The following is a 13,351-nucleotide window of genomic DNA, read 5'->3' as shown; positions in this document are numbered from 1 at the left end:
CTAATTGTTGCATGTGTGCTGCAGCCGTGCACACAACACGTTTTCATGTTCGATTCTTATGGCAGCATGAACCCTAATGGAAATAGGTTGGAGATGAAAGGTGGGAGTACCATGATGCAATGACCTATGATGGCGTTTGTGACGGAAGATGGAAATGGCGGTACCGTGCTCCGCAATGAACACAGTAACCTATGAAACATGGTGGCGAGTCTCTAATACCAACATCAGCTACCCAAAAGCGGGCATACCTTGATGCAATGACCTATGGTGGCATTTGTGAGATGGAATATGGAAATGGTGGTACCATGCTCCGCAATGAACATGGTAACCTATGAAACATGGTGGCGAGTCTCTAATACCAACATCCAAAAGCGGGCGTACCATGATGCAATGACCTATGGTGGCATTTGTGAGACGGAAGATGGAAATGGCGGTATCATGCTCTGCAATGAACACGGTAGCCTATGAAACATGGTGGCGAGTCTCTAATACCAACATCAGCTACCCAAAAGCGGGCGTACCATGATGCAATGACCTATGGTGGCATTTGTGAGATGGAAGATGGAAATGGCGGTACTGTGCTCTGCAATGAACACGGTAACCTATGAAACATGGTGGCGAGTCTCTAATACCAACATCAGCTACCCAAAAGCGGGCGTACCATGATGCAATGACCTATGGTGGCATTTGTGAGATAGAAGATGGAAATAGCAGTACCGTGCTCCGCAATGAATATGGTAACCTACGAAACATGGTGGCGAGTCTCTAATACCAACATCAGCTACCCAAAAGCGGGCGTACCATGATGCAATGAGATATGGTGGCATTTGTGAGATAGAAGATGGAAATGATAGTATCGTGCTCCGCAATGAACATGGTAACCTATGAAATATGGCGACGAGTCTCTAATACCAACATCAGCTACCCAAAAGGTGGGTCTAAGAATGTGATGTGCTCCGAAAATACAATACCTTACGTATTGCAACATCATAACCCTTGAACCAATGGTAGAAAACAAGCACGATATCCATACTATATGACATTTAAGTACTTTCTATGTGTTTTTGTAAAAGAGATGAAAAAGCAGAAATTTGGGTCTATTGATGGCAGCCGCAGACAAGAGTTTTGAGAAAGGGCCGGGTAGTAATAATGAGATAAGTGGTTCCAATGGAGGTAGCTGATAAGATAGTTGTAATGATGTTTATAACAAGTATGTGTGAACATATTTAAGAGGCAACAGCATCTTTTTCTGTTTCTATCACATATCATGAAATGGATGAAAAAAAATTTCAGTCTATTGGTAGTGGATTAAAAAGGGCGATACAAGTACAAACTGAAATTTTGGTCAACATGTAGCAGCCACCAACATGAATTTTGTAAACGCGCTAATACCATCAACATGAGTAGTAAAGTTGAGCAGAGTTGATAGGACGGTTATAGTAGCATTTATAACCAAATACAGAGAGAACATTTATAAAAGATAAACCTCATTATTTTTTCTTTCTTTCGCACATGGAACACAAGTGAAAAGGCAATTCAATTTATTTTTATGAATAAAAAAGGTAATAAGATGATTACATACTAAAACTTTTGTCTACTGATGGTAACCGCCAATATGAACTATACAATAAGGGCAATATAGATAGTCTATAAGATGGTTACAATGTTGTTAGGCAACTTTACCCTTAAGGATCATATTCATCTTTATTTAATATTAGAGGAAAAGCCACGTACATTTGTAGAATATACTTAACGTACTTTACCTTTAAATGTATATACGTAGAGGGTTCATCTGTGGAAAGTTGATCAAGTAGAATAAGTAGATGCAAAAGTTGCATTTGTGCAACTAAACAACCAACGAGATCCTTTTGGATAGCCTCTTGCTAAACATGGTATCTTTACTATAAGTTCAATGTATACAGCTCTTTTGGACAACAATGTGTCTCCTGTAAATAAGTTTTTATGGGAGCTCAAGCTCCCCTTAAAGATCAAGATCCTTCGTTGGTCCTTGCGAAATGGAGTGATTCTAACAAAATATAATTTAATTAATCATAGCTGGAAAGGTAAAGATTACTGTTGTTTTCAGCAATGAGAAGCAACCCAGCATTTGTTGTTTGACTGCCATGTTACAAAATTTATTTGGTCAGTGGTTGAGATTGCATATAGTTTACAAACCCCAATCAACATAGCTAATATTCTCGTAATGTGGCTTGTGAACTATATAGACTCAACTCTGCGGGTCTAGGTTTTGGTGGGGCAAGTGCTTTATGTTGAGCTATATGGTTGAGTTGAAATGGTACCATTGCAGACAAAGCAATGCAAGCAGATCACTTTCTCACATGCAGGTCATCTTTAGGTGCACAAATGCAGTTTTGTACGTTGCTGTTGAAGTATAGTGTCCAAACAAAGTTGAAGTGGGCTTGCCACACTCTGGATATGACAATTTGTATTAGTAGGCATGAGTTGATTTTTGTAGTAGGCCTTGTGCTTAGAGTTTACATTCTCCTTTTTATCAACTGTCGTTTTAAGCTCTGTGCTTCCAAATGGCTGCAGCCAGAGTCCGGGCATTGTAATAATGGACAAAAACTGATACAGAGGTCAGACGGATTGAAAACTATTCCTTCATCTAAAATCATCACATTTTTTATGACCGGCGGGTGTATGGTGTATCAGTACCGTCAATCAACCGGAGTATATCCTAGTAGTTCTTAGCAGGGGTGGATCCAAAACGGAGCTGCACCCCGGGCTAAGTTGCTGAAACAGCACCAAAACAGTCTAATCTTGCCTCATAAACCTCCTTTTATTAGGCTAAATACCACATATGTTAAAGGGACTACATGGGCTCGCCCCGGGCTGCAGCTCGGGCAGCCCGGGCCCTAGATCCGCCCCTGGTTCTTAGTAACACAACCCGTGATTGCCAGATTGGATTAACCAACATCGACTGCTATCTGCTAATAGTTACTTGTTCATCGATGCTCACCTCAATCAGAAGTTCTAGCGAACAAAAAACTTTAATTGCCACATGACATGCTACAACCTACAGGACCCACATTGTTGTCCAAATGTGGCAAAATTCCGCCCTAAACCATTAGCACAACCGTCAGAATATGGTCGGAACTGACGTCATCTGAAACTAGATATGATCCACGGACCACGGAGATCCACTGCAGTTAACAGCAGCACCTAGCAATAAACATAACCGAGGCACCCAGCTGATACTGATGCGGATCAAACAACACTCCATTTTCACCAAACAAGTTCCAAAATGTATATGGAGATGTTACATCCGAAATTATTGAATTAAACGGGAGAGGAAAAACTCTCTCAGCACTTGTCCTCATCAAAGTCGTCTCTCTCTGATTTAGCGCCCATGCATTATGGTCTCGATCAGCTCGTTGAGGGGAGCCAGCTCTGCCCTGTCGATCAGCTGGAATTCCTGCACGACAATAGAAGTTACATTAACAACATTTGCAGGATTGCATTTTCTTCACATGAAGATTTTCAGTACTGCATAGCTGCATTACAGCAATGTTCATTCATTTCCCTACTAAAAAATCCACTAATCAGGACGAATAACGAATGTCAGGCACTTAGTTCATTCCATCTAGTGTTGTACAAAATGTCATCATTATAAGGAAGGCATTCGACAAATCGAATGATCTTTCCTTTTTATAGGTAATTAGTCGAATGCTACTAGTATCACCCTGAACAAGTCTTTGCGTGCTAAATGGTCCATCACAGATAAAAATGTGACAAAAGTAGTACTGGAAGGTGCAATTTCAGGTAGATCAAGAATTACCTGTGTGAAGAACGTGAAGTGCTTGAAGTAAGTATTGAGATGCTTCACTTCTTCGAGGTTCATAATCATCTGAAAATGCGAGTGGTAGATGTGCGCATACACCCTGAAGAGGCGCTTCAAGATTGTCTTGACGATATCACGGAAGTTGGGAGGGAAAGGAGCCCCTGTATGTTGGCATCACAATTTTCAACCAAAAACATATGATGTATCAGACTATAAAGACCCAACTCAATGTGCAGTTTTCGGTGTTGTGTGCTTTACGACGAACAAGAGCAAGTTACCAAAATGTTGAGGGAATATGGCCCCATCGTCGAGCTGGGCTTCTATCCAGTCCATCAGGTACTACGTACTTTGGTGCAGACACCGCAATGGGCATCTTGATCTTGACTCCATCAGCCCACCTGTACTCATACCTATGGAGATTTCATTTTCACGATCAGACAGTTTGCAGTGTGACACTTTTTGTATGACAGTCTGACAGATAGGATTATCTGTCTGATGGTATTTGTAGGAACGAAGAACTAGAGGAAAGATAGTGTACTTTGGTCCGGTAGACATGGTCGGGCATGTAGCTGGAGTGCAGACCTCCATCAGGGTGCTGTACAGAATGTTCGATCACGCTATTGAAGAAGTCGACAGCTGCCATCCATCACAACACAAGCACTGCAAGTTAGTAATAATACGTACACTACAAACTGGAGTGCCCATCAATAACACACATCACTAATAAAGCGCTGCCAACAAGAGCAATCCATCATAGCAAAGGCACAGTCTCGTGTTCGTTAAAAAAAAAAAGCACAGCCATAGACAGAAGATTGCCGTCAACGTCTTGTTCCTAATATTACCGTGAAAAGACAAACAGGGTTCTGAATTTCTGAACATGGAGATCTAGGATTTACTGTGGACAGCCAGCCATTCGTTCAGGTTCTCCCCAATAGGCAGACGGACGGCCTCTCCCAGGTCACCCTGGCCGAGAGTGGTGTCAATGTACCTCTTCAACTGCAGACCCTGGAAACAGTCACGGACTTTCAGCTGATAAGAATGGAGAACAAAGATAGAAAACAACGTGATGCAGGCCAAGATCCAGAGCATCGTTGTTTCTCATTACTCTTTTTTGTTAGCTTTGCAGTAAGAGTTTTTGCGTTGCAAGAAAAGCTAGACAAGACAAAACGCTAAAAAAAAAAGCTGCAGCATTTCAGTTGCTAGTGAAAAGGCCATTTGGAACAGCGGATTCCATACTCCAACTGATTTCACAGCATATATAGCACCAGTGTTTAGATCGAGTTCAGTCGCTAGCTAGCTAATTTCTCAATGCTTGTGTGGCTCCCTCTCTCATGCTCTCGTAGAGGTTTGCTGGGGAATAGCTAGCAGAGCTGACGAATTAATAAAGCAAATGTATACGAATAACAATTAATTAACAGCAGGCAAAAATATCATCACTTGACCCTGTAAAACAGCGTTGCTGAGAGAGTTTTTGCGTTCCAAGAAAGCTAGCTAATGCGTTTCAAGGATACAGCCCTTGCCTGACAAGATAAAAAGGCTAAAAGAAAAGCTGCACGGTTTCAGTTGCTAGTGAAAAGGCCATTTGGATCAGTGGATTCCATCTCCAACTAATTTACCAGGATAGATCAAGTTCAGTGTCTAGAGCTAATCTCTAAATGGTTGTGCTCCTTCTCCTACTACTCGAGATAGCGTAGCTAATAAATTAATAAAGCAAATATATACTGGTAACAATTAACATCAGGCAAGATATCATCATTTGAGCCTAGCTCAACATTCACAAACTGCTCGCGTACTTGTATTTCTATAACCAGAATTGTCTCCAGCACGCATGCTTTTATCTGTATTTCAGTGCATGCAGTTCTTCCTTTGGAAAGATCAAATAATTCTTAGGAAAACATAGACAAGTGTGCGTTCCAAGTAATTCTCGTGCGACATATGATAAAGCTCATACTAGAGACATATGATAAGAGAATTCAGAAGTACCTTGCTCCCGGACGGTGCGCTCTGCTTTGGCTTGAAGGTCCTCTGGATCGTCCTGCAAGTGCGATCCATCGTCAGAGACCGTTACCCAAGAGAGACAGAACACTGGACATCAGGAGAGAGAGAGAGAGAGAGAGAGAGAGAGAGAGAGAGAGAGAGAGAGACCTGCGGCTGCCAGGGGCAAGGACGAAACTCATCTTCTGCTCCGATTCAACACTCGCCCAGGCAGTAGTGAGTTAGTGACAGTGCCTGATGAGCCCAAGCTCTGAGCCCCCTGCCTATTTGTACACCCGTGCACACAGGGGGGTGACATACACGGATACGGTCACCATCATCGATATCTCTCGAGAAAGAGAGAAAACAAGAGTGAGAGCGAGCCGTGCAGGCGGTGACGCAGGCGCCTTGCCTCGTAAGCTGCATGTACGGGGCGTTTTTCAGTTTCACCCGCACCGACCGCGCCCCGCGCTGCGTTTGCGTCGGGGCATGCGGACCTCGGCCACCCATTGCTGGCTTTCAACCACACAGCACACTGTCTGTCAGGTTCTTATCAGTTATGACACACGAACCCTAGGTACTGTAGCCGATAAATTAAACTTGGCGGTCAGGGTCTCTAGTATCAACACCGGCTACCCGAAAAGGGTACATGGACATGACATTTTATATACGTTATGTTCCGAACATACGGTATTGAAACGGTAGAAAATAGATAGGACATTCGTACAATACGACACTGGAGTACTTTTCATGCACGTACGTATTTCCTAAAATAGGCACATCGAAAGAAGGAATTTGGCTCTATTGAGAGTAGCTTAGTTTTGAGAGTAGTTTTGGAGATGACCGGTCGAAGGGCGCATATACATTTAAGAGGTAAAACATCATCTAATTTTGTTTCTTTCGCACACGTAAGGAAACGATTCTATTTACTGGTAGAGGATTAAGAGATTAGATAAGTACAATAACAGTGAGATTAATTTTGCGAACCGTCAACATGAATTCTGCGAACGGGCCACTAACAGTGAGATAAAAAGTAACGATGATGGTAGTTGATAAGATGGTTACAAATGGTGTTTATGACCAAATATTGATAAAAATGCATTTAGAAGGCAAATGGCACATTTCTTTATTTCAGAAAGGAGGACACAAGTGAAAAAAAAATTCAATTTATTGGCATGGAATAAAAGAGAAGGTGATAAGAGGAGTAGAAAACCGAAATTCTAGTCCATCAGGCAGACGCCAATATAAATGATGATGTTTCTAAGATACCAAATGGCCCAGCAAGCAATGATAACTATTTCCCTGGAAATACAAGGGGCAATTCAAAATCTACTAGTATAAAGGAAACAAGATGAGTAGAACTGAAATTTTTGTCTATGAGTCTATCGATGGTAACCGCCAATATGAATTCTACAATTGGGACAATGGGTCTGTTTGGCACAATTGCATCTCCAAGATTTAGGTCGGTACAGTTGCAGCTCCAAGATTTAGGTTGGATCTGTATCTTGTCGACTAAATTATAGTGGTTTAAATAGTTATATTTTGTTCTAATAAATTATAAAAAAGATTCATCTAAATGCTCTCGACATACCTCCAGCTCCGAATCTATGTTTTTTCTTTTTAAAGCTGGAGCTCTGCCAAACTAGACCAATAATATCAAGGTAAGTAGTAAATTAAGGTGAAGATAGTCAATAGGATTATCACGATTGCGCTTATAACCTACAGAGAGAACGAGGGGCCGTGCGCATGTCCAAAATCATCCTATTTTTCATGACTAGTGGGTGTAACAAAATACACAAACCCTTGTTCTCAGTAACAACACCCAAGTTTTCATCAGCTAAAAGCGACTGTTAGTTTACAAGAGATGGTGTGCCATGGTGCCATTTGTGAGAGGTAGGTGAAAATGACGGCATCATGTTCTCCGCGTCGACAAAAACTAGAGGCATGGTAGCCGATGAAACGTGATGGTAAGTGTCTCGTTTTGATGGCAGTGCAACACCGGCTACCAGAAAGGGTAGAAGAATACGACATGTTTACGGGAGACATACGATGTGTTACAGGCATCTGATCAAACCCTTGAACCGAGAGCTAGGGCAGAAAACAGATAGGGCATCCATATAAATAAGACATTTGCAATGGTGCTTATATCATCGTCCAAAATCATCACATTTTTCATGACCGGTGGGTGTAGCAGGCCGTAGTAGGTCCTTGATCAAATCATCATAGTTCTTAGCAACAACACTCAAGTTTTTATCAGCTAAAACCGACTGCTAGTTCTTTGACGCTCGCAGGGTGTTGCCACTAGCGCCAGGCAGCTTCGCTCATCCAAAATTGGGCTAAATTCAGGCCCAAACCGTTAGCCCAACAACGGTCAGAATCAGGCAGGTCGTCTGAAACTATATACACGATCCACCAAGACCCACTGCAGTTAGCAGCAGCAACTACGAAACACATCTGACTTGCAAACTGCTAGCCTATGCTTCCAAAATGTAAATGGAGTTGTTCCATCCGGAATGATCAAAATAAACAGGAGAGACAGAAAAGAAAAAGGAAAAAAAAATCTATCCACACTTGGCCTCATCAAACTTCTCTCTGGTTTAGCACCCAAGTATTATGGGGTCAATCAACTCGCTGAGAGGAGCCAGCTCTACTCTGTCGATCAGCCGGAATTCCTGCGGGACGAAAAGGAGTTACATTAATTTGCCATAACAACATTATTAGCAAGATTGCATTTTTTTGTCAGATGAAGATTTTCAGTATTGCATAACTGCATTACAGCAATATATACTCAACCCCTATTAAACAATCCACTAATCTCAGACGAACTAACTAATGTTTAATATGAGCTGTCAGGCACTCAGTTCAGTTTAGTGGTGGACAGCAGATCATCATTATAATAAGGAAGGCATGCAACAAATCCAATGTTCTTTTTTGCAAATTAATCGAATGTTAGTGTGTCCCAGGAACAAGTCTTTGCGTGCTGAATGATGCACCACAACTGCTAAAGCAACAAGCTAAAACAAGAGGGCAAAGGTATTTGAACACGATAGAATCGCTGCACCACAAGGCAACTCTCCCTTCTCTCGTAACTCATGGAAAGATGGTTTGCAACGTGCTGTTCAGTGCTAGCCGCAAACTAGAACAGATTTGGTTTGCTGCCAAGCTAAATTTTTTTAGCTTTGATGAGAGACAAAGTCAACAGGTGAAAGCTATCTATTTGGAATATATGCCAAAGCAGTCTATGAAAACCTGAGCTGGATGCATGATATATAAGCATTGGTAATGATACAATCAACAAAGCAAGAATGTTGAAAAGAGCCAGGTTACCATAAGCTGGACAACGTAACAAGTCTAGCACATTGTATGGAAAGTACAACCCACAAATCTCTTCTTGGGATGTAAATTCTGTAATAATTATTATAAGAGCCTACTAGGGTGAAAGTAATTAAGAACAAATAAATAAGAAAGATGGCTATTTTGCTTGAGTTGAGGGGTAAAAGCGATTTGCTATGTTTATTTTTGGTTTTGCCTAGAGAAAATGAACTTTACTACTTTATTTTATCAGTTACCCTGGAAATGTGACAAAAATTTGGATCAAGAATTACCAATGTGAAGAGCGTGAAGTGCTTGAAGCAAGTATTGAGATGCGCCTCTTCCTGGAGCTTCATAATAATCTGAAAGTGCGAAAGGTATATGTGCGCATACACCCTGAAGAGGCGCTTGAAGATCGTCTTGACGACGTCACGGAAGTTAGGAGGAAAAGGAGTCCCTATGGTGTCAGAAATTGGAACCAAAACACAAGATCAGGCTAGAACGCCCCAAATCAAAGTGCAGTTTCAAGTGTTCTACTTTGCAACGAACAAAAAAGTTACCAAGCTTCTGAGGAAATATATTTTCATCGTCGAGTTGGGCTTCTATCCAATCCATCAGGTACTCCACGTATTTTGGCGCAGACACCTCGATAGGCCTCTTGATCTTGACTCCATCAGCCCACCTATACTCATACCTGCAAAGATTTCATTTTCATCAGAGAGTTTGCAATGCGATACTTCATAAATGGTAGGTCCATTCTTAAATTAGCAGTTTGGCTGTATTTGTAGCTACGAAGAAGAAAGATACTGTACTTTGGTCCGGCTGACATAGTCGGGCAGGTAGCTGGCGTGCAAAACTCCATCAGGGTGCCGTACAGAATGTTTACTTGGTTGAAGAAGTCAACAGCTGCCATCACAAAAGAAGCACGAGGAAGTTAGTTAATACTCTACAAACTATATTATATCACAAAGAAGAACAGTTCAGGTTCAGTATGGTTCTGCCACAGAACATGACCATCAATGGCTATTATATCGGTCTTGCTGTAAAAACAGGGGACCTGAAGTTGTAAAAAAGCCAAGGTGGATTAAAAAGTAAGGATGAAGGATTTACTGTTGACGGCCAGCCACTCGTTGAGGTCCTCCCCGATGGGCAGACGGACCGCCTCGCGGAGGTTGCCGCTGCCGAGAGTGGCGTCGATGTGCCTTTTCAGCTGCATGCCCTGCAAACAGTCAGAAACTTTCAGATTCAGAGTTAATTCACCATGCAGATAGATGCAGAGCTTATACTAATATCAGGATAACAGCTTGATGCAGCTAAGTTCCAGAGAGGTTTCTTGGGGGTTTTTTTTTCATAACTGGGACCCTGAATTTTGTCCCACAAGTGATCCTACTTTTTGGTAGCTGGCTCCAATTTAGCCCCTGTAACAGCCAGTTTAGAGAGAGGTTTGGCGTTTGGAGAAAGCGAGCTAAATGCCGACAAGGAATCAACGCCGACTGACGAAACAATAGGGTGGACGATTTCAGTTCCCGGTAAAAGGCCATTTACAGAGGTATAACAGAAGAACAAGAATCGAGATAAAACTGCAGTGGACGAATCTCCAACAAGCTGATTTGTCAGAAGAGCAGGAATGTTTGGATCGAGTTCAGTAGGTAGCTGTACGAATAGAATAGGCAAGAACACTCTCTGTTTGATGCAACGATGATGATGTGCTCAAAGCTTCTCTCAACTCTGTCTTTGCAGATCGATCACAGCTTCGTAGTTGCGTACGAATTCGGGGTGGGAGGAACAAAAGGCTCATGATAAGAAAACTGTGGCGCGGAGTTCGTACCTTGTTCCCTGACGGCGCGCTCTTCTTGGGCCTGAAGGTCCTCTGGTTCCTGCATGCACAGTCATCCCTCGTCAGGCGCAATCAGCATTCAGCAACCAGAGAGAGAGAGAGAGAGGGAGAGAGAGAGAGAGAGAGTTGTTATCTTCTAACCTGCTGCCGCGGGCGAAGAAGCTCATCTTGTCCTCGGATCCTCCGGGGTCAGGAGCCACCGCCGGAGAAGCAGCGACAGCGGCTGCCGCTGAGCAGAAGATGAGCCGGCGAAGGCGAAGAAAAGAAGAAAGGAGTTGCAGGGTTTAGCGGTGTGGGTGGGCGGGCGGGCGATAAACATATAGAATCCTGAATCCTCCTGTTGGATCCGGAGGGTTACGTACACGGATATGGTCGCCGTCGACAGCGAGGGAGAGAAGCAGAGAGAGAAACGGGGAGAAAGAGAGGGAGATGGCCAGGCTGGCGGTGACGGAGAGCGACCGGTGCGGGCGCCAACCCCTCGCCTGCTGGCTCTGCCTTGCCTGGCAAGCCGCTTCCGTTTCCAGACCACTCCGCCACCCGCGCCGTGTGCGCTGGGCGTGATCATGCGTGGGCTGGGCTGTGGGCCGCTCACCAAGCCGCCGCCCGCTGTTCTGTTGCACCTTGATGGCGATGTACAGCTATGGTATACACCATGCATGATGCTCTACAAGTGGTATACACTCCGATAGACTAATCGCTGGCGGAGACCGCGCATCAAGGGTCATGAGTCATGACGGCGATTATCTCTCTGAGCTGGAGGCTGGGTGGCGTATACGCATGTTTCCTTTCCGTCTCCCAAGACCCTTTTGGTCTGCCTGCAGAAGAAATCGTTTAGCCCACTAATGACGGCGGGCGATTATATGAAACAGATATTTGAAAGTTTCCTAGATTTCCTCCTGATGTTTCAAAATCGTTCTACGGCTTAAAGTTGACTGTAAAAGTTATTTAATCACCTGTTGCTGGATTCGCACTTGATCCAGCTATCTAGCAGCCAAATCTTTTCTTACTCAAGAAAATTGAACGTACCTGTGAGAGCCAAGCATTATGGCTCCGATGTTGTGATAGTTGGGTTAAAAAAAAACTGCGTGATTACCGTGCCTCTGACTAATTAATTTTTGCCAGAAAATAGTATGGCGTGGCAAATCACGGATAATATCTCGCAATCCGACATTAGGATACTTCCGAAGAAGAAACGGTATAGGAAAACAAGGCAAATCTTGTCAAATTATGATCTATATCATCATTACACTAACCACCACTTTTTCCGTCAGAACTCAATCAATCAATTTATATTCAGAAAACGGAGTAGATGGCGATGTCGGCCCAGGGCATGCACTACGGCCATTGCTTTTCTTGGTTGATCGGTCATATACAAAGAAATCCAAAGCTCACAACCAATCGACCAACTATGCTTTTTGCAGCAGCCAGGGTGCTTAATCTTTAGTTTACAGATACATTTGCGCTTTTCTGATGATTGGAACCGGGTTCACCAGGCTGTCACCACAATGATGATCGCCCATCCATGCATCTTTAGCTTCTCTGCAGCTGCCCAATGATTTGGAAGCGTACTGAGTAGTCAGTGACTGGGATTTCATTCCTGTTTGTCCATTAACAAGGATCTAATAATCAAGATCATTGGGCTGTGAAAGAAACTGGAAGCTACATGCATGGGTTCAGCTCCTATGTTGAGGTCCATTTCAGAAGACATCTTACAGTGCAGTGTACCAGTATTAGTATGGCGACGTACGTGCATGATGATAAACCGGCCGGAAAGGGACAATCAGCACTACTAATTAGCTAGTATGATCCCATGTTGAAAGGAATGGGATTTTTGGGAATGATAGATGATGATGTTGCCTGATACGTAGAACAGAGGCAGCAGTGCCAATCAGCCGAGCTGGATGGCAACATTGACCTGCTAGCTGCCCTTTGCGCTCTCTTCTTGGAAGTTCCTCCTGTCCGGCGGCGATTCCGTTTCGCTTTTCTCGGCCGGGTGGTTCAGCAGTGTGGTTGACCCCCATACTTTTCCTGGGCTGCTATTCTTCTCGTTAGGCCCAATAGAGCACACCTTCATGGTGCAACCTGGGAGTGTGAGGTTATTCGCACGTGCTGAAGAACATATTTTAGTAAATATAATTATTTACCAATTTCACACAACAGGCCCGTCTAGCTCAGTTGGTAGAGCGCAAGGCTCTTAACCTTGTGGTCGTGGGTTCGAGCCCCACGGTGGGCGGTTTGTGTTATCTTTTTTCCCCATCTGAGAGATTCTTCTGCGGAGACCCCAGCAAGCATTCAGAGTTTTTTTAGTCTCATTTTAAATGAGCCAAATGGGAAAACACCTTTTGCTTTGTTTAAAAGGTTTATATTGAAATTATGCCTCCGGCGGAAGTTTGAAGAACCAAATTGATCATTCCTTCTAACATATG

At 43.3% G+C, this 13,351-nt stretch overlaps 1 protein-coding gene, 1 non-coding gene and 1 pseudogene across 2 annotated transcripts; 1 reads left to right on the top strand and 2 right to left on the bottom strand.

Annotated features, from left to right (window-relative positions):
- Positions 1 to 3,361: 3,361 nt before the first annotated feature.
- Positions 3,362 to 5,854, bottom strand: LOC101770562 (annotated as a pseudogene).
- A 2,058-nt stretch (positions 5,855 to 7,912) lies between these two features.
- Positions 7,913 to 11,217, bottom strand: LOC101772278 (MOB kinase activator-like 1A). Its single transcript, XM_004984000.2, has 7 exons — positions 11,067 to 11,217; positions 10,917 to 10,965; positions 10,199 to 10,307; positions 9,901 to 9,994; positions 9,649 to 9,782; positions 9,382 to 9,545; positions 7,913 to 8,448 (listed from the first exon to the last, which is right to left on the bottom strand). The coding sequence occupies exons 1-7, from the start codon at positions 11,090 to 11,092 to the stop codon at positions 8,374 to 8,376; spliced, it is 651 nt and encodes a 216-aa protein (XP_004984057.1). The 5' UTR covers positions 11,093 to 11,217; the 3' UTR covers positions 7,913 to 8,373.
- Positions 11,218 to 13,085: 1,868 nt separating this feature from the next.
- On the top strand, positions 13,086 to 13,158 carry TRNAK-CUU. The gene has a single exon. It is a non-coding gene; the product is annotated as a tRNA-Lys (tRNA).
- Positions 13,159 to 13,351: the final 193 nt, after the last annotated feature.

Source organism: Setaria italica, chromosome IX (assembly GCF_000263155.2).
Source record: "Setaria italica strain Yugu1 chromosome IX, Setaria_italica_v2.0, whole genome shotgun sequence".
NCBI lineage: Eukaryota > Viridiplantae > Streptophyta > Magnoliopsida > Poales > Poaceae > Setaria > Setaria italica.
Note: the sequence above shows the minus strand (reverse complement) of the source record. Positions and strands in the feature narration are given on the sequence as shown.

Coding starts and splice junctions, on each gene's coding strand:
- LOC101772278 (XM_004984000.2), bottom strand. CDS start 11,092: ATGAGCTTCTTCGCCCGCGGCAGCAG. Junction 9,783..9,900: donor ACTATGTCAGCCGGACCAAA/GTACAGTATCTT, acceptor AAATCTTTGCAG/GTATGAGTATAGGTGGGCTG. Junction 8,449..9,381: donor ACTTCACGCTCTTCACATTG/GTAATTCTTGAT, acceptor TTCGTCCCGCAG/GAATTCCGGCTGATCGACAG.